The following is an 18,484-nucleotide window of genomic DNA, read 5'->3' on the forward strand; positions in this document are numbered from 1 at the left end:
CAAAATGGCGGCCCCCATCGGCAGCGCCGCCTCCTCATTGGCCGCGCCTGCGGGGCTCCGCCAAGAAGCCGCTCTGCGAGTGGCGGCCGCGCCGCCGTCGCCATGGCGACCACCCCGCCCTCGCTGCCTATTGGCCGAGCGGCGCGCGGAGCCCGGGCAACCGCCCGGCGCGGCGCGGGGTTGCTGTGAGGGGCCGGTTGCGGGGCGGCGGCGGGCGGGGGTCCCGGTCCGGTACTGCCGGGCCCCGCCGCCACCAGCCTCCAGGCGATCGCCCTCGCCCCGGCCAGCGCTCCCGTCCCGTGATGTTCGTCAGCGGTGAGGCCTCGTCCCCCGCCGCGCCGCCTCTTAGGAGAGTCTCGCCGTGACCGTGTTTGAGTGCCCGCAGGACGGTCGGGGCAGCCCCGGTGCGCGGCCTGGCCGTAGGACGCGCTAGCGGAGCGGAGCCTCGCCGGGAGGAGGAAGGCGCTGCCCGCCCGAGAGGCGCCGCGCGGAGCCATGGCCGTGGCCGTGACCACGAAGACGGCGTGGAAGCTGCGTGAGTGCCGGGCGGGGGAGCCGCCCCGGCTGGGAGCGGGGAGGGGTAGAACCACCTCGTCCCTGCCCTGCATGTGGTGCTCCAGCCCTCTTTCTACATTGCTGACTGGAATTTTTCGCTCCTGGAAGTCCTGTTGGAAAACATAGCGGCACAATCAATAGCGTGGCCTTGTCAGTGCTGTTTTCAAAGGGTCACTGTCTTTATTTTTTACGGATAGTTGCTGCAGCGCTAAGTGCCTGTCTAACCCCACATGTCTCTACTGTAGTACAAGAACAACCGAGTGGTGAGGGATGGGGCACCTGTCAAGGGACAACGCCGGATGTAGGGAGAGACTGCGGAAAGAGAGGCTGCAGAGCAGTCCCACAAAAAGGGATGTGGAGTTCCTGGTCGGTGTCACGTTGAAAATGAGTCACCAGTGTGCCCTGGTAGCCCAAAGGGCCAGCTGTGCCCTGGGGTGCGCCGAGGAAGGTGATGGTCCCACTCTGCTCTGTGCTGGTGCAGCCTCACCTCGGGTCCTGGGGGCAGGTTTGGGCCCCACAGTTTAAGAACCATAGAAAGCTTTTGGAGACATCCAAAGAAGGGCCGCGAATATGGTGAAGGGTCTAGAGGGGAAGCCATGCAAAGGAGTGATTGAGATCTCTTGGCTTCTTCGGCCTGGAAGAGACTGAGGGCAGAGCTTATCATGAGCTGCAGCTTCTTCTTGAGTGCGTTGGAGGGACAGCTCCGATCTCTGCTGTGTGTGACCAGTGAAAGGACCTGAGCGAGCCTCTGGAGCTGTGCCAGGGGATGTTTAGGTTTAATATTGGGAAAGAGTTCTGTATCTTCACAGGAGCAGGAGCAGGCTCCCCAGGGAGGGACTTAAAGCACCAAGCCTGTTTGTTACAGCCTGTCCTGGGGGATTGTCCCGTGTAGGACAAGCAGGAGTAGAACTTGATCATCCTTGGTCCCTTCCAACTCAGAATAGTTTGTCATTCAATGGAAACTGCTCTTGTGAGACACATAATAATGGGGCATCCCCTCAGTATCTGGGAGAAGGCCCCAAACTTAGCCTCTATGGGGTTTTCCTTCATTGGTGCTCACATGTTACAGAAGGCTCACTGAGCTCTCTGCTGCAGGAGAAATTAGGTGATCTTTGCAGGACCTGTGGGTCCCACCCTCTTGAAATTCCTTTGCAACAGACAGTAAGAATATGCTGGTTTAATGTCCATTATTCTTCCTCTGAAGGAGCAGTAGACACTTGCTGACTATCAGTTTCTAGCTGGTCACTGATGAGTTATTTCACAGGGGCTGTTGAGGAATGCTCAGAAGCAATAGGATGTGATCAGTTGCTTTTGTCAGTGAGTGGGCTCTGGAAACTGGCTGTCAGAAATAGTGTCCTTGGCTGGTAACACAGGAAGTCATCTGAGATTACTGACTTAGGAATTTCGTATCTTTCTGAGCAGAAAGCCAGTTTGCTATGATATCTTCCTGTCCCAGAAACTCCAGTTGCAGGAAGAGCTGGAAGTCTGTCCATCTCCATTTTCCATAGGTGTGCAGAGGTTCTTGATCTTCATTTTGCTACCCCACCTTAGCATCCTCTTTAGAGGGAAAAGCATTCCCAGTGTTAGGGATGTTTCAGCAATGCTAATTAGGAGTTGAGTGTTACTGGGCTGGTGAGTGATAGCTGGTGACAAGAACTTAACAAAATAAAAATTTTGTGGGTTTACGGGACTTGTGGGAGAGCAAATGAACCTCTCTGCCCAAGGCAGACATCAGTTTATCACCTGGCTTTTAGGAACAGAGGGTTGGATGCTTCCACAATTGACTTTTAAACTTACAATATATTATTAAGAAGGAAATCAAGACAGGAAAAAGTGGAGCTGATGACACACTTATTTCAGCAGCAATACACAGCATCTGTCCTTGCAATTTTAACTAGTGAGCTGGTGTAGTAATGCTAATTGTACTTTTGGTTACCTTATAGTCTGTGTATCCATACAGGCTTTGTTTAAGCATTTTTATGTGGAAGTTTGGTCTTTCAACACAATGCAGGTGTATTTTCAGATTTGCCCTTCACATGTAATTTATGGTCCAGTCACCTTTGTAATTTGAAAGATGTTTCTCCAGCCCAAGTGAAAGTTGCGCAGTTTTGCTTTCAGAAAACCACTCTTGAGAGTTTGAGATCAGAGTACCTGTAATTATTATTGCAGTCATCCAAAATCCTTTTGGATTAGTGTTGCATGTAAAATGATCACATTGCTTCTCCCAGCCAAACAATCTGAATGAAAGCTGAATTGATGCTACCTAGCCTTTTTATAGACTCATAACCATTTTTACAGTTTCATAACTATGAGGCATGCAAATCCTGTGACGTTTCAAAGAAGAGAACAGTTAGATGAAGATATTGGTCAATGCATCTGTCAAAAGTCCCTGCCAAAATTTTGAGTGAATTTAAAATGCCACTGTGAGATGTGTAAGCAAATATGCTAATTTGGCTTCTTTTTTGCCCCAAATTGGTTTCTTTATGATGGAGTTTTCATAGAGTTCTGTTGTTGCAGTGTCAGAGCATCCCCTCAGCTCCCAATTTTTTAACAGTCATTTAGCATCTATCAGATTTGTTAGTTTCTGCCCATTTGAATGGATATTCGCCCTCCTTTGTCACAGCTGCATGCCCTGCAGTGCTCACTTTTGCCTGTGTTCTCTAGTGGGGATGGAGCAAAGCCTCTGCCAAAGCTCAGGGAAAGGAGCTCCACCTCTCCCCACTGCTGAGTCTGGCTTTTTTCTGAGTAAGGTAACAAACTGTACTGCTGCTCCTCTGCCAGTTCCTCACAGGTTGGACTGTCTGCTGCTGCTCTCTAGAACAGGATTAGAGGGCCTTTCACTACATGACTCTGGCTGCTGTGCATTATTGCAGGTAAAGTGCCTTGCTGCACTTGAGCAAATCTTTAAAAGCTCCTGAGCTGCTGCAGGTGAGAGGAGATGCTTTTTGTAAGCCATGTGAACCCTGGAGTCATGAAACTTTGATCGGCAAATGTTTTAAGTGCAGCAGGAAGAGCCAAGAAGGACTGTTCAAAGCAAGATAATAGTGTGACTTCTTATCTGAACAGTGGGCTGCTGCAGCTTGTCCAGTGGAAACTGGAAAGTGTTTCTGGAGAAAGAAATTTTAGACCTTTTGTAGGGATGGATTGAAAATTTTTATTACTGATCTGTAATAAGTGTTTGCTTTGTTTTGTGCAGAAGAGATCATGGCCCACAGCAGCAATGTATCCTCAGTAGTCCTGGGAAAGGGTTCAGGCCGGATGCTGGCCACTGGAGGAGACGACTGTCGTGTCAACATATGGTCAGTTAGCAAGCCCAACTGCATCATGGTAAGAGCAGGCCTGTTTTCAGCTTTTGGGGGATGGGAATATTGATTCTGAGGTTTGGAGGGTAGAGAATGAGGGGAAAGATTGTTGAGGTGGAGCCTGTGGGACTTCTGAGTAGAGTTTGCCAACACAAAGCTGTGTAACCAGATTCTAGGTAAAGATAGGGACAGAACTGGGTGCTTGGTGAGACCACTGCTCTAAAGACATTGTGGGAGTGCTTGAGCTGGACCAGTGCTTACTCAGATAATAAATACTGTGCTTTATTATATTACCAGGCTACAGGTAATTAAAGGAAGAGTTTTGTACAAGAACAGCTATAGTTTTACAGTGCGGGCTACAGGGGCCAGTTTTATACCCTGGGATTTGCAGTCACAGCAGGAGATATTCCCAGCAGGATCCATTCCCACTTGTGCCTTAACTGTCAGCATGAAAGTTGCTACAATAGTTTTGTTTGCTTTAGGCTGGGGAGGAGTAACTCTGGTTGGAGTGTTTTAGCAAGGGTAGGGTTACCCCAGCAGTGATCACTAAAGAGCACCATAAATATATATTTAACAGATATCCTGCATCACTTTGAGTGGGTGTTGTATGAAACCAACTTTAGCACATCTCTTGTCATTTGTTTAATTAACAACACAATAATGTTGTGGTATCAAAGGCGTTGCTCTAGCCAGTGTGAGCCTTGTGAGAAAAAAAAACAGGAAAGTCAGATTATAAAGGCTAAAAGGAGATTTTGTCCACTTTTTTTTTCTGTTCATTAAGTGTGTGAACGGCCACCTTTGGCAGGGCTGTGCTTTTTGCATAGTGTAGTTAAGCAGTGTCTTTTCAGGCCCTTGGTGATGGCATGACTCCAGTTTGAAACTGGATTATTGCCTTACTAGAGAAGAAGGTTGAAGGACTAACTCTGTACCTTTCTGTGGTGGCAGAGCTGCACCTCTCCTGTGCTTTCTGGAACCACAGATGCTGAAAGCTGCTGTTTCTGAGAGGCAGGGACTGACTGAAGCTGCTTGTGCCATTCTTGTGTATCAAAAGAACCTTGATTTTTGGGGTTGTCCTCTGAAGTTCATTTTCAGTGTTTATATTATAATGGTTATAGATGTTTATGTTGGGAAAGAGGAAGAAGAGGAACTTTTCAAGTTACACTGGGACTTGGTTTAAGTGTGAGGTTCAGTTCTTGGTAATGGCAGTTGCAACTGTGGATTTTGTAAAGAATTTCAATTGCACATGGATTCCTAAGAAAGCTCCATAAGAACAGGCAGCTTCCAACTGGCATTCCCAGCCTCTGTATGTGTGTGGGAGGCACAGAGCTAGTGTAGCTATTTAAAAAGACATCTGAGGATGGACTAAAGCAGAAAATACTGCTTATTTGGCAAGCAGAAAGTCTGCAGTGGTGGGATTTTTTTTCAAGAGCTGGTTTTAAATATTCTTGTGTTTTACTAAAATATAGGCCTTTTCAAAATGCTGATGTAATTTGTAAGCTTTCAGGTGCTCAAGGATGAAAGGAACTTTATGTGAATTACTGCCTTATGCCTCAAGTCAGTACTTCAGTGTTAGCACCATGCTGTCACTGTGACATCCATTGCTGGCAGCAACCTGGGGCTCAGTGCTTGGTGAAGGTTTCAAAGTAGCCCTGCTTTTGCTCTTGCTTGGATTTTGTAACTGCTTCATGACACTTAGATGACCTATTTAGAGCAAACACGGTGGCATTGTGCTACTACAGCATAATTTTTATGATGTAAGAATGTGTCAGCCATGTCTGAGCATCCGCACCTAATGTTTAACTACCTGTGTCTCTGTTGATGCATCCTTTGAAACTTAGTCAGCGTGCCCCAGAAAGTTACTCCAAAGATAATGTGGGAAGACAGGTGTGCTGTGCTGGGTGCAGTGATGGGCTTTAGAGTGCCCTGCCACCCTGCTGGCTGCTGAGGAAAAAGGACTGGCACAGCCAGGTGGTCCCAGCTCATGGCTGAAGAGTTCCCCTCGAGTATGAACAATGCCATGTTCCTACAGGGCTGTGCCAGCAGCTGTTGACTGATCCTGATGGTTTTCTTTGCAGAGCCTGACAGGCCACACAACCCCCATTGAGAGCCTACAAGTCAACCCAAATGAGAAGCTCATAGTTGCAGGGTCCCGGTCAGGGTCCATTCGAGTTTGGGACCTGGAAGCTGCCAAAGGTATGTGCCCAGGAGATTTTGCTCCTGGTCATACACACTTTATGGGGAATCCTTATGTTTAATGTCTATACTGACCCAGAAAGTTCCTGATTTAAGAAGGAACGGAGCCTCGTTTGCTTTTATCTTCATCTGCATCTCCCTTTTTTGCCCTTCTACTGAGGGTTAGAGCTGTGTATTCATGCTTGAGCAGAAATTTGGACATGTTTTGGGGACACTGATCTGAGGAACTAGTTTTTGTGGTTTTGACCTGAGTGTGTCAAAATCTATATTCCATTTTCCATGCACGTACAGATAACTAGGCATTATAGAATTTGTATTCAAAATTGTCAACCTTAATAAAAGGATCCCAAACCAGATTGGAAGTTTTAAGTTTATTAGGTTCTGCATAAATGCAGGAATCCTCTGCTTGTTGACTTCTTGTTCTTAGGTTCTAGCTTTTCTTTTTTCCTCTAGCGATTTTTCTGCTCTCCTGCTCTTTCATGGCCACAGAAATAGACAAAGGCCTAATTTTTAATAAACTGTAAAAGCTATGAACTCATCAATCTCTGATCCTTTAAAGACCACTGTTGAGTCATGCTTTATTTATTGCATTTTCCTCAAATGAGGAATGAGTTTGAAAAGGTATCATAAATCACTTGAGTGCATTCCAGCAGGAACACCAGAAAATGACTGAATATTTCTTATAGGTTACTACTTGTTAATAGAAGGAATGTATAATGAAAATAGACTTACACTGGCTAAGCTAAGGAGGCAAACCCCAGGCAGCATCAATAATGGAAAGCACTGATGTCACTCAGACAGTTAGAATCAGTTCAGTTATGGAATAGTTTGGCTCTGCCTGTGGGGAGTAGCTGATCTGGCTGCATTTATTAGAAGACCTATGAGCCAATGTCTGTGCAAATGTCCACCCCAGCTCTGGCTCAAGAGCTAATTTCTGCCAGGGGAATCATCAGCTTGTTCCAGATGACGGATGAGGGAGAGGGATTGCCCTTGTTATTATCTGAGCAGTTTTTCTTAGAGCTGAGTTCTGCATTTGTCACTGCTTGCCAAGATATGATGTACCAGTTCTACTGGTCCTTTCTGGTTTCCAGAATTACAGGGGGTGTTACTTGATGACTTGCTGAAACACTGATCGTTTCTTTGTCTCCTGCTTCCTAACCATCCATTTCCTGTCTTTATGGTAATTCTTGCAAGGGGCAATTGAAGGACTCCAGGGTGAATATTGGAACCTAAGAGGTGGTGCCTAGATGGGGTGCTGAGTCCTGGGAAAGGGTCTGTCTAATAACTGCAGGGTGAATGCTGCAGGCAGCCAATACTGTTTCACTTTACTTCCCAGCCAAAACTGTTCCTCCTCCGGCCCCTTTTGCTGGCTGTGTAACAAATGGAAAGCTGCACTGCCTGCCAGCTGCCTCATTTCAGAATGGAGATCTTTTTGAGTTCTGTCTGTAGTTTCCATACCTAAGGACAGAACTGTCATTAAGTTCATTGATCATGAGCTTTCTATTGCTGTTTCTTTGCATTGCTGGGGTGAAGTCAGAGGCATTTCCACAAAATAATGTGTATTTCCATAAAATAATAGCGGGGATAGTATAGCTACAGTTCTGCATGGTGTTTGGTGGAAATGAACTATTAAATGTTTTTCCCCTATTCCTTCTCTCTGCTCTGCCTCTCCGTTTCCCAGTTCTTCGTACCCTACCAGGTCACAAAGCGAATATCTGCAGCCTTCATTTCCATCCTTTTGGAAGCTTTGTGGCATCTGGCTCTTTGGACACCAACATTAAGGTAAAACCCAGCTTCCACCAGAGATTTTCCTTTTGCGGTGTCTTTGTTTTGAACAGTGCCAGAACATGTTTTTTGTCAAGCTGTTGATGGATGCTGCACATCATCATTTCCATGTGTGGGCAGGTGTGTTTGTGAGTGCTTGTGAAATCTGTGTGTGTATTTTCACAGCCAGCTCATAAATGTGACTCCTCTGGTGTGGAATGTGGCTCTGAGTAAGGTGCCAGCCAAGACCTGGTGTCAGCAAGCACAGATGTCCTAGTTGCTGTGGATTGTATCTGCTTCCTCAGGCTGGTGTTTGGCTGTCAGAACTGAGCTACTGTAGTAAGAGATACCTTCCAGGAGTGATTCTCACTTGGAGAGTTAGAAAATACCCCTAAGGCCTACAGGGGTTCAGCAGCCCATTCATTCTGCAGTATCTGTTAGCTTAGTGACACAGAGATCCCTTGTTCTGGCAGGACCCTTGAGCTCCCAACATACTGCTCTAAACATACAATTTGTTTGCTTTTCTTCCTTGTAGCTCTGGGATGTAAGAAGAAAAGGCTGTATCTTCACATTCAAGGTAAAATATTTCATTAGATTTTGCAAAGAGGGGATAAATATTTATTTTGAGGACTTGTGAGCAAACCTAAATGTGATTATGTACAATGAACTTCCTGGATTTCCAGCATGAAAATAAGATCTGCATGATTTGTGAAGTGGCCTGGCAAACCTCAGCAAGCCTCTGCAAGCTGCATGAGAACATGAAATGGATATTATAGGATATCAATGGGTATCATGTGCTATAGTGTGGATGACTTCAGTGGGGGATGGAGAGCATCCGTGAGGGTTTCTTTATGTTCTTAATGGTATTACCACTGCACTGAGATGGTTCTGTTCTTGGGACCTTTTTCTATCTGAAGAACTTGCTGTATATTAATTTCATGTAGAGACCAGAGATAAGTGTCACAGCACTTCTATCTGACCATATGTAAATCTGTAATTTAGAAACTGATTCTTATTAATGTAGCCAGATCTGTATTTTCCATACTTAAACTGATGTCATAAGGGACTAGGTGAGAGAGATTATACACATTTAGTGTGGCTGGGTGTAGCGTCTTGAGTACAATGTCATGTTCTGCAAGCTGTGAGCTCTGTAAAACACTTAATTGGTTTTGGTTTAATATATTGTATAGGATTGAAAGACACAAGCCAGAACACTGTTTGTTTTCCTGATTTCAGGGTCACACAGAAGCAGTTCGGTGTCTCCGCTTCAGCCCTGATGGGAAATGGGTGGCCTCTGCTGCTGATGATCACACTGTAAAGGTAATTTATTGTGACACCTTCCATATGTGCTTGTGGCACATGGGAATGCTGGGATTGCCTTTTTACCAGGCATTACCAGCACTCACTCATAAATACCCTTAGTTCATTTGGCAGCTGGCTGTGCCCCATGGCTTTGCAGAGATTGGTTCTCTTATGGGGATCCTGTCTGATGGCCCACAGCACCCATGGAAGAGCTGCATGTTGAAATGCCCTTCCAGCAGACACATTTGAAGAGACTATTACTCACAGAAAAACCAATGTTTTGATGTAGTAGAGTGGTGATACCTGAATGTTGGCCTCAATAACCTTGTAAAATGAATTGTCCACAGCAAATTGCTTCACCAGACTAATTTCTGGCTCTGTTTGTGTTATACACATTAGGTGTGATTATCAGCCTGAAAATTGCTGTCAGGACTAAGCAGAGCAAGAGAAAGAGTTCAGGAAAGTGTTGACTGAAGTAATGATTTCAGTTGTTACACATGGAGTATGGAGGAAAGGAGATGAAGGACTGATTTTATTTTCAGTTTCACATGAAATTAACTGATCAGTTATTTCACTGCATTTTCAAATGGAGAATAGAGCACAGGAAGAAGGAATTGCTAAGGGATTCAGAGCTTTTGGATCTTTGTTTGTTCATGTTTGAGATACAGTCTGTAAGGGACAGATGGAACTGCTCTATTTTGTCTCAGTCTCTAAATATAAACCAGAAACTTCTAGGGGACAAGTTACATGGAAAATAAAAGATAATGCAAAAAAAAAACCAAAAAAAACAACCAACACAAACCCAAACCAAAGCCTTAAATTATTTGGATGGTACCCTTTCCCTGATTATTGCCATCTTTGACAGACTTGGGTCTGTTCTTGGAGAGTGGAAGTGTTAGAAAATTGCCTGTACAAGGAAATCCCAAGTGTATTGGAAATCTCTTCAAGAGCCTCTGTTCTTTCCTCCTTTCAGCTGTGGGATCTGACTGCTGGGAAGTTAATGTTTGAGTTTACAGGACACACCGGCCCAGTAAACGTTGTTGAATTCCATCCCAATGAGTACCTTCTGGCTTCTGGCAGCTCTGACAGGTACATAAGGGGAGGGAGGAAGAAGGGAAATGTATATGTCTTTTCCATTTCCTCATGCCCTTCCTTGTAGGAATATGTCACTCAATTCAAACCTGCCATTGCAAGAGCCAGACATGTAGATAGCAGGACATGACATCTGTGATGGGCAGAACATGGAGATCCTCCCTTCTCATCCAAAATTTATGGCACCTGCTGCCACACTAAAAATCAAAGTGTAGCCCCAAGCCTGTCACAAACCCAGCTGACATCCTGTGTGAACAGGAGGCAGCCCTGCTCAGCTGGCAGGGTGTCCTCTGAGATCTGTGTTAGCTCTAAATGCCTGTCCATGGCTAGAGCCTCTAAGTATCTCTGTCTGGATTCATGGATCTTAGCTAGACCAGCTTTCTGTGTAGGGTCACTGTTTGTGCACAACTGCAAAAGTCATTCTGTTAGTGTTTTGTTTAAAATCTGGATCCTACTGTGTTTTATAGAGCCATGAGAAATGAATTTTGTTGTGTTGTGTGTACAGGACTGTTCGGTTCTGGGACTTGGAGAAATTTCAAGTTGTGAGCTGTATTGAAGAGGAGGCCACTCCTGTCAGGTACATTAAATTCCTACTGAAATGTGCTAGGCAGAGACTAAAGGTGGGATGAAGGAGGGGTTTCCTCAGAGAGAGACTTTACTGGGGAGAAGTTTGGGCTGTTGGACATAGGGCACAGACCCACCAGGTTGCACAGGTGAACACCACATTGCAAGGTTCATTGTTAGAAACAGAACTGAAGGTGTTCAGTGTAGTCAGAGATCCACAAGGACTGAGCAAGGTGGGAATGCTGTGCCTGATTCTTCTCCTGCCTTCCTCCCAGGTGTGTGCTCTTCAACCCGGATGGCTGCTGCTTGTACAGTGGCTTCCAGGATTCGCTGCGTGTGTACGGCTGGGAGCCAGAGCGCTGTTTTGATGTGGTCTTGGTGAACTGGGGAAAAGTAGCTGACTTGTCTATCAGCAACAACCAGCTGGTAAGACACTGCTCCTGAGGTGGGGGTAGGCAGCTGTGAAATACAAGATAAAATCCTTCTGCCTCCTTGCAGGCCTTCAGACCTGTAAGCTTGTGTCAGGCCTTGAAGCATGCCCAAAGGCTGTGTGCCTTGTGCTCCACTTCGTATCTCTGCCTTCTGGAGGAAAGAACTGGAGCTTAGTTTGACCAGTATTTAGAAGCTATGCTTGGTAAAAGTTTTATCCAAGCCTTTCATAAATCGCTGGCAACTTCAGGTTGACAAATCCGCAGCACTGAACTGAGCAGTCCTCAAGCACAGTTGCTCAGGGTCACTCCATCATGCCTGTTCTCAAAAGGGCTGGTATGCACCCCACTCCTTGGTGAATTCTCTTGATCTTTTGCCTCTGCAGATAGGAGTTTCCTTTGCACAAAGCACAGTCTCTTCCTTCGTGGTGGATCTCAGCAGAGTCCCAAAGTCAGATTCTGTTCCTCACGGGTTGATCAGGGACGACCAGCCTCTTGTGCCACCTACCCCCACAGGGTCCTCCCTTCGCCGCATCTATGACAGGCCCTCAACGAGCTGCAGCAAGCCACAGAGGTGAGGCAGTCTGCTGGCTTGTTGAGTTTCCAGATTTTAAGGAAATGTTCCACACACAGAGTGTTCTCTCTTTCTCTCTGACAGTATGGCTTCCCCTGACAACAACTCTTTTTCCACAGCAGAGTGAAGCACAACTCAGAGAGTGAGAGGCACAGTCCTAGCAGTGAAGATGACCGGGATGAGAAGGAATCAAAGGCTGAGATCCAGAACCAGGAGGATTACAAAGAGATCTTCCAGCCCAAGAATGCAATCTGTCAGTACCAGGGTTTATAGTGCTTTTGAGTAGTGTTTGGGTTTGACATCAGGGCACTAAACTGATTTTATAGAACTGACCTTTGGCTTACTGTAACAGAGACTTCACCTGTGACTGGGGAGTTTAGAAACCTTACTTTAATATTCTGTGCTTGGACAGTGACACACAGATCATGTTGGTGAATGGCTTAAAAGGAGGCAGCTTTACAAGGGTACAGTGATGCCTGTTTGAAGCCTGGCTCAGAATCCAGAGCTTCATTGCAAATATGCTGCCTTCATGTTCTGATTAGAGTGTTAAGGGAATTTTATTAGCTTAGAACTTTGATATGCGTATCAAAATCAGCAGTCTTCATTAAAGAAGGAAAGGCAAAATATTTTGTTAAAGCAAAGACTGTTGTTTAGGAGGCATTGTGCAGTGTCTGTATCTCATTTTTAAGCAAATGATAAAAATGAGATACTCTTTCTGAGGAATTAATTGCATTATTTTAATTTACTTATATAAATCAATAACAGGAGGTAGATTTTTCCTAATATTATTTGTCATGACAGTGCCTTGTCTCACACTTCATACCTCTACAGCAGCAGTGAACCACAGGGGTCAGTTTTGTCCCTTGTATCCATGAAGGCTGAAAGCTTTTAGCTAAATTCAACAATAGTGTCAAGGTCCAAAAGAGATAACTTTGCTTGTTGTATCACTGATTGCCCTCATGTGTGGAGTTGTTGGAGATTTCTCTGCTCCAAGGTTGACTTACCACTTATCTGTAGCCTTGGATGCTCCTTCATTTATTTATTGTTTAAATCTTTTTCTGTAGGCCGAACTCCTCCTCGGAATGAGCCCTTTCCTGCCCCTCCTGAGGATGGTGAGTATGGAAATAACCCCTTGGTGGGGATGGGGTTAATGGCCCTCAAAAGAGGGAGAGCTGCCTGAAGGCAGAAATTACTCCTTGCAATATAGCTAAACAGAACGTTTGCTCTCAACTCTTGAAAGTAACAATCAGTTTCTGCTTCCCCACTTCTCTCCCTCTTGGTAGAGCCTGGAGCTGCAAAGGAAGCAGTGAAGCCCAGCCAAGCTGCGGATGTCCAGACCTCGCTGCCAAAGCAGGAACTTGTACGTACTGAATGCTCCGTGAATCGCTGTTCCTGCTCCCTCTGAGCCATGTGCAGAGCTGGAGAGTTTGTGATTTCTGCTCAGGCTGACTCCTTCACTGCAGGGCAGTAAAAGTGCAGCTCCAGGCTTTGTGCTGCCAAGTGTCTTGCCTTAGCAGTGGAACCAAGGCCAAGCCTCTGACAGGCTCTGTTGTTAGTTTGCTTGTGCTTGCAGTGGTGCTTCTCCTTGCATCTCAAAATTGGGGCACTCAGAGAATCAAGTGCCAGGTTTCTACAAATGCTTGAACAGAGGCTGTTTTGTTGCCAAAAGTGCAAGCAGCTGATGGGCCAGTATTCATTTTACTGGCTTCTTTAGAATTCTCTCTTAGCCTTCAGGCTGGCCACAGCCCATTGCCCTAATTTCAGATAACAATAACAGCACTTGACACTTTTGCTGGGGCATCTCCATGTTCTTTACAATCTTTAATTGCATCATGGTGTGTACCTGAGAGACACTTTATTGCCTCTTAAATTATTCTTGCAAACTGGAGACTGCTTGTGTGTTAGGGCCCTGCTGTGAGAAGAAAGCAGGTCAGAAATAAAGGTCATCAGACTAGGGCCAAACTGTTCCTGCTAGAGCTTTTATCCCATTTTCTCCTGCAGCCTGATCCAGTCCAGAGGCCACCAATTGCCTCCTCAACTTCTTTGACCAGGACAGAGCCATCAGTAATTCCTGCAGCCAGGAATGAGCCCATTGGCTTGAAGGCCTCTGACTTTCTCCCAGTAAGTGTCTCTGGACAATGTTTTCCAGCCAATGTCTGTGTTGGGTGGCATCAGAAAGGGGGTTCCCCATTGAGATAGGTATAAATACAGCAGAGTTGAGCCCTACTCTTACCAAAGCAGAGAGCAAGGGGTGAGACAATCACTGAACTATCCATGTACCACACAGTGGTTCATTTAAAAAATTAGTGTCTGCCATTACATGTATGTAATAATTTCACAGGACTCTGCCTCTTGCATCTTGGAGGCTTCTTAGTCTCTCCTGGGGGAGGGTATTCCCTTGTCCTAAAAAGGGGTGAAGATGAGAGCATCTTGATGATTCCAAACTCTAAATGTGAGTGAAGGAAGTAGTGGTTCTATCATGTCCTGGGCAGGAAGCAAATTGAGAGTCTAATGAATTACGTAAGAATTATGCTTTGTAGTAAAACTTGTAGTTCCCAGACAAGTGTTTCACACAAGAAAAATGGGTTTGTGTGAAAACATTTCTTCATTAAAACATATTGATTTTGAAAACTTACTTTAAATTCACCTTTTTTGGGAGTTTTTCCAAAGCTTTAAACATGTTTGTGATTGATGTAGTAGAAAAAGCAGGAAATAAGTAACTGAAATCAGAACAAATTAAGCATTTCCATTTCAAAAGGTTTTTACAACCGTCTGCAAGGAAGTCAGTATTCACTGTCAGTCTCTGCACCGAAATTGGCTCTCACCTAGGCAGAGAATGCTCCCACCCTTCTGTGCCATCCTGCTGTGTTACTGGTGTCTGTACTTCCAGGCTGTGAAAAGCCAAAGCCAGACGGAGCTGGTGGATGAGGAGGCCATGTCCCAGATCAGGAAAGGCCACGAGACCATGTGCGTGGTGCTCACCAGCCGCCACAAGAACCTGGACGCTGTGCGGGCTGTGTGGAGCACCAGTGACATCAAGGCAAGCATGTGGAAATGTCTGAGGCTCATGAGGGGAGCAGCTGAGCAGCTCTCTTTGCTTCTCTGGGCCTGATTCTGCCTCATACGGTACACAGAGTCTCACAGCTTTCATCCCAAGGGATGCACCACAGAGTGCTGCAGCTGACTGGTCACAAAGAAACATGGAGAAAACTTTCCCATGAGAGAGCTCTCTTCCCTAGCCAACTTCATGTTTCCTGTACCTTACTTTGTAAAAGCAGCACTAAATACTAATTTGTATTAGCCTAACCAGTTTGACCTATGCAATAGATGACTTTTCTTCCCCTTCTCTCTCAGAACTCTCTGGACTCTGCAGTGGCAATCAATGATCTGTCTGTTGTCGTGGATCTCTTGAATATTGTCAACCAAAAACCGTGAGTCCTGGATGGGGTCAGCCCCTGGGATGTCTAAGAGCTTCCTGACTGGGAGCTGGGAGCTCTGCCTTGTACCTGCCCCGTGTCCAGTGGGCCATGGCAGCATGAAATTAATGTGCTTGTAGTCACATCTTCAAGCCTGCAGTGACAGTAACAGCTGGATTTATTTGGGGCCAAGGAAAATCAGAGTATTGGGGCTTTATAAAGGGATTCTGCTGAGGGTCAAAGAAATATATCCGAACCTGCCACTTTCTCTCACGAGGGGGAGTCAGTGAACTTGCTCTGTGAACTTGAGTGTATCTGTCTGGGCATTTGCCAGGAAGTTTTATTTGTGTCAGCTCGGCTTTGTAAAGCCTCAGTCTCCAGTCTCAGGATATGTCCTTTTCTTTTCAGGTCTCTCTGGAAGCTGGATTTGTGTACTATAGTCTTGCCACAGATAGAAAAACTACTCCAAAGTAAATATGAAAGGTGAGGTCTCAAGAACATAGTGTGCTTGAGGGACAGGGTGTAAGTAGTGATAGGGGAGCTGTGCTGGGTATTTTGTACCTGAAGGAAAATCCTGAGAAATCACTGCAGATACAGTCTCATGCTAATACGCCTTAAAAAGAATTATGGAGTTGCCAGTGTGTGTGGGAAAAGATACAGAAAATATGCATGGGCAGGAAGAGAAGGATAGTGGGTTTTGTCTTAGATGTTTTGGTTTAAGACAGCTCTGGCAGCCAGGAGGGGTAATGTAAAACAAATGGGCTTTGCACACTGCTGGGAATGAAGCTGTCCACTTGGGACAAGGAATGAAGTCCTGCAACAGCCCTGGGGACTCATCTTTAGGGGGAGAAATTGCAGCCTGTCTTAAGATGGAGCTTTTGCTCTTCCTTTCTTTTGGGAGAGAGGTTCCTGCCAGGTTCCCTTGGCAGGACATCTCTGCCCTTGAGCAGAGAGGTCCCCCTTGGGTGGAGTGTGGGCCAGGACCTTTGGAACAGACTTGCTTTGTGAAAACTTTGGGACTCAGATGTGTTGTTGGTACTTGGCTGTTGCTCTCCTTCCCTGGTTACAGGTGGTGGAGTGGAGTTGTTTGAGGGCTGTGTGCTAGGGGGACAGGAATGACATTCAAGTGGGACCCCATTCTCTATTTTTCAGTTATGTGCAGACTGGCTGCACATCCCTGAAACTCATTCTCCAGAGATTCCTGCCACTCATCACAGACATGCTCACTGCACCACCTTCTGTTGGAGTGGACATCAGCAGAGAGGAAAGGTGAGGCACATACTTCCACTTGGTCCCTCCTGGGACCAGCCTTTCTCTTGGGTGAGCTTTGCCCTTGCCATCAGGGCTCTGATACCAGACTGGACATGCCTTCCCTTTGTCTGCAAACACCAATCCCTCGTGCTCAGAGGAAAAGGGCTGCCTTTCTCTTTGCCTCTGTGCATTGAGTCATACCTAAACAAGGTACTGGGAGTAAAGCTGCCCTGTGGCTTTCCCCTCTGCCTCACAAGAAACATGATTTGGTAGCCAGCCCCTGGATTTTGAGTTCATTCACAGGGTAGCTCCTCACTGAGAATTAGCTTTTGGAAAATAGCACCTCCTTTTTCCCTGGACTGTACTGCCAAGGGGAGAAGAGGGCTGAAAGAGCCCTTATGTGGATGCTGTTCTCCTGTCTCATCAGGATGTGGGCTGAATGCCTGGTGTTTTCACAGAGCTGTGCTCATATTTCAGTCTCTTCCAGGCCATTTTCAGGGCTTTTCTCTCCTGCCTGAGTTGCCTCTCTGGCACTGCAGGAACTGCTGCACCTCGGGCAACTAGGGATTCATGCTGTGTCTGCTGTCATTTTTTTCCAGGCTTCACAAATGCAAGTTGTGCTACAAGCAGCTGAAAAACATCAGCAATGTTGTCAAGAACAAGTCTGGGCTCAGTGGCCGCCATGGTAGTGCCTTTCGGGAACTGCTTCTCCTCATGGCTGTCCTGGACTAACAGCCACCACCTCCTCATGTACAAATACAGGTGGCCAAGCTTCCCCTGCTCGTGGTCTGGCTGGATTTCAGATCTCTCCATGTGTCCGTCTTTTCCCCCTGCCCCTCTCCAGCATGGTGGGGAAGTGGAATCTGCCTGGCTGGTCGCCCACCCAGCCCTGGTGCCTTACGGGCTGGATGGAGGACCTGAGTGGAGAGACGTGTGTGCTCTGTGAGGGGCCCTGGCGGGTGGAGGGCTCCACAAAGCCCTGTAGGGAAGCTGCTTCATTTCAGCTCTTCATCTCAGCATCAAGCTCTGGGCTGCTCTGTGTGCTGGCCGGTCCCTGCAGGAGGGCTCTGAGTCTGCTGTCACCCCTCCTTCCCGCTTGTGCTGTCGGTTCTTGTCGCTTGGCCCTGTGGGCCAGGGCCCCGCTCTCGCTGTGCAGCTGCTGACTGCAGCCACTGCCCCACAAAAGCCTGCTGTGGGGTGGATGCCCTTTCCATACCGAAGGGACTTCAACTGCCCTGGGGGACCAGCCCCTTTGGCTTCATCTGACGTGGGCAAGGACACTGTGCCGCTGTGCTGGTGCATCTCTAGGACCTGAACCAAGAGACCTTCTCTTGGCTTCTCAGACATCCCTGCTGGCACCCAGGGCTGCAGAGGATCAGTGTCTTCAGACTGTCCTTGGATCTGAGGTCTACCTGGTCCTCTTAAAACATGTGACATAAGCAGGACTCATCGTATGTGCTTGCCTTTGGGGGTGAGGATTTGGAAGGGTGGAGGAACAGAGGGACATGGACTGAATTATGTCTTTCTACATCCACTAGACCATTCTTAGAGGTTTGTTTTTGGTTTTTCCCCCTGAATAAATGTCTGTCAGAACCTTTCTGTCCCTCTTTCTTCTTTCCTCTGGGGAAAGAGGTTCCTCTTTGGTGCTTTCCCTGCTCTTCCCAGCCTGTCTCCCATTTTATACACTGGAGCCTGTTCTCCAGGAATCTGTAACTTATAATGAATTTTATTAAAATATTTGTAATTTTTTTTAAAGTTGTGTTAAATGCCTGTATCTCTTGGAGTGCTCTTCACCTTGGCATGGCTCCTGGCTGGGAGTGCCCAGGAAAAGCAGGGGTCTGTTCCCTGCCTGTCCCAGAGGAAGCTGACCATTCTCACCCTTCCTGCTGGGAGGCTGTGGTGAACAACAGGAGAACCAGCACTTGCCAGGTGGCTTGTGGAAATCCTGGGGGCAATTTCACTCTGCTGGGTTGTTCTCAGCCCAAGGAGCAGTGTCATCATTTAGGGCTCATCCTTCTCCCTGGCTGCACACAGATCTCCCTC

The 18,484-nt window shown here is 46.6% G+C and overlaps 1 protein-coding gene across 2 annotated transcripts; it reads left to right on the forward strand.

Moving 5' to 3' along the window:
- The first annotated feature begins 56 nt into the window (after positions 1-56).
- On the forward strand, positions 57-18,034 carry KATNB1 (katanin regulatory subunit B1). Of its 2 annotated transcripts, none has more exons than XM_021541168.3 (19): positions 57-535; positions 3,752-3,882; positions 5,933-6,050; positions 7,732-7,832; positions 8,350-8,391; positions 9,051-9,134; positions 10,090-10,205; positions 10,714-10,785; positions 11,048-11,198; positions 11,587-11,774; positions 11,897-12,027; positions 12,839-12,886; positions 13,058-13,134; positions 13,776-13,895; positions 14,665-14,814; positions 15,129-15,205; positions 15,599-15,673; positions 16,343-16,459; positions 17,041-18,034. In XM_021541168.3, exons 1-19 carry the CDS (start codon positions 496-498, stop codon positions 17,171-17,173), a joined length of 1,971 nt encoding a protein of 656 aa, XP_021396843.2. In that variant the 5' UTR covers positions 57-495; the 3' UTR covers positions 17,174-18,034. The 2 variants fall into 2 exon arrangements, with proteins under 2 accessions (XP_021396843.2, XP_021396842.2); XM_021541167.3 differs by having other exon boundaries at positions 59-535; positions 11,894-12,027.
- The last annotated feature ends 450 nt before the right edge of the window (positions 18,035-18,484 follow it).

Source organism: Lonchura striata, chromosome 13, assembly GCF_046129695.1.
Source record: "Lonchura striata isolate bLonStr1 chromosome 13, bLonStr1.mat, whole genome shotgun sequence".
Classification (NCBI taxonomy): domain Eukaryota; kingdom Metazoa; phylum Chordata; class Aves; order Passeriformes; family Estrildidae; genus Lonchura; species Lonchura striata.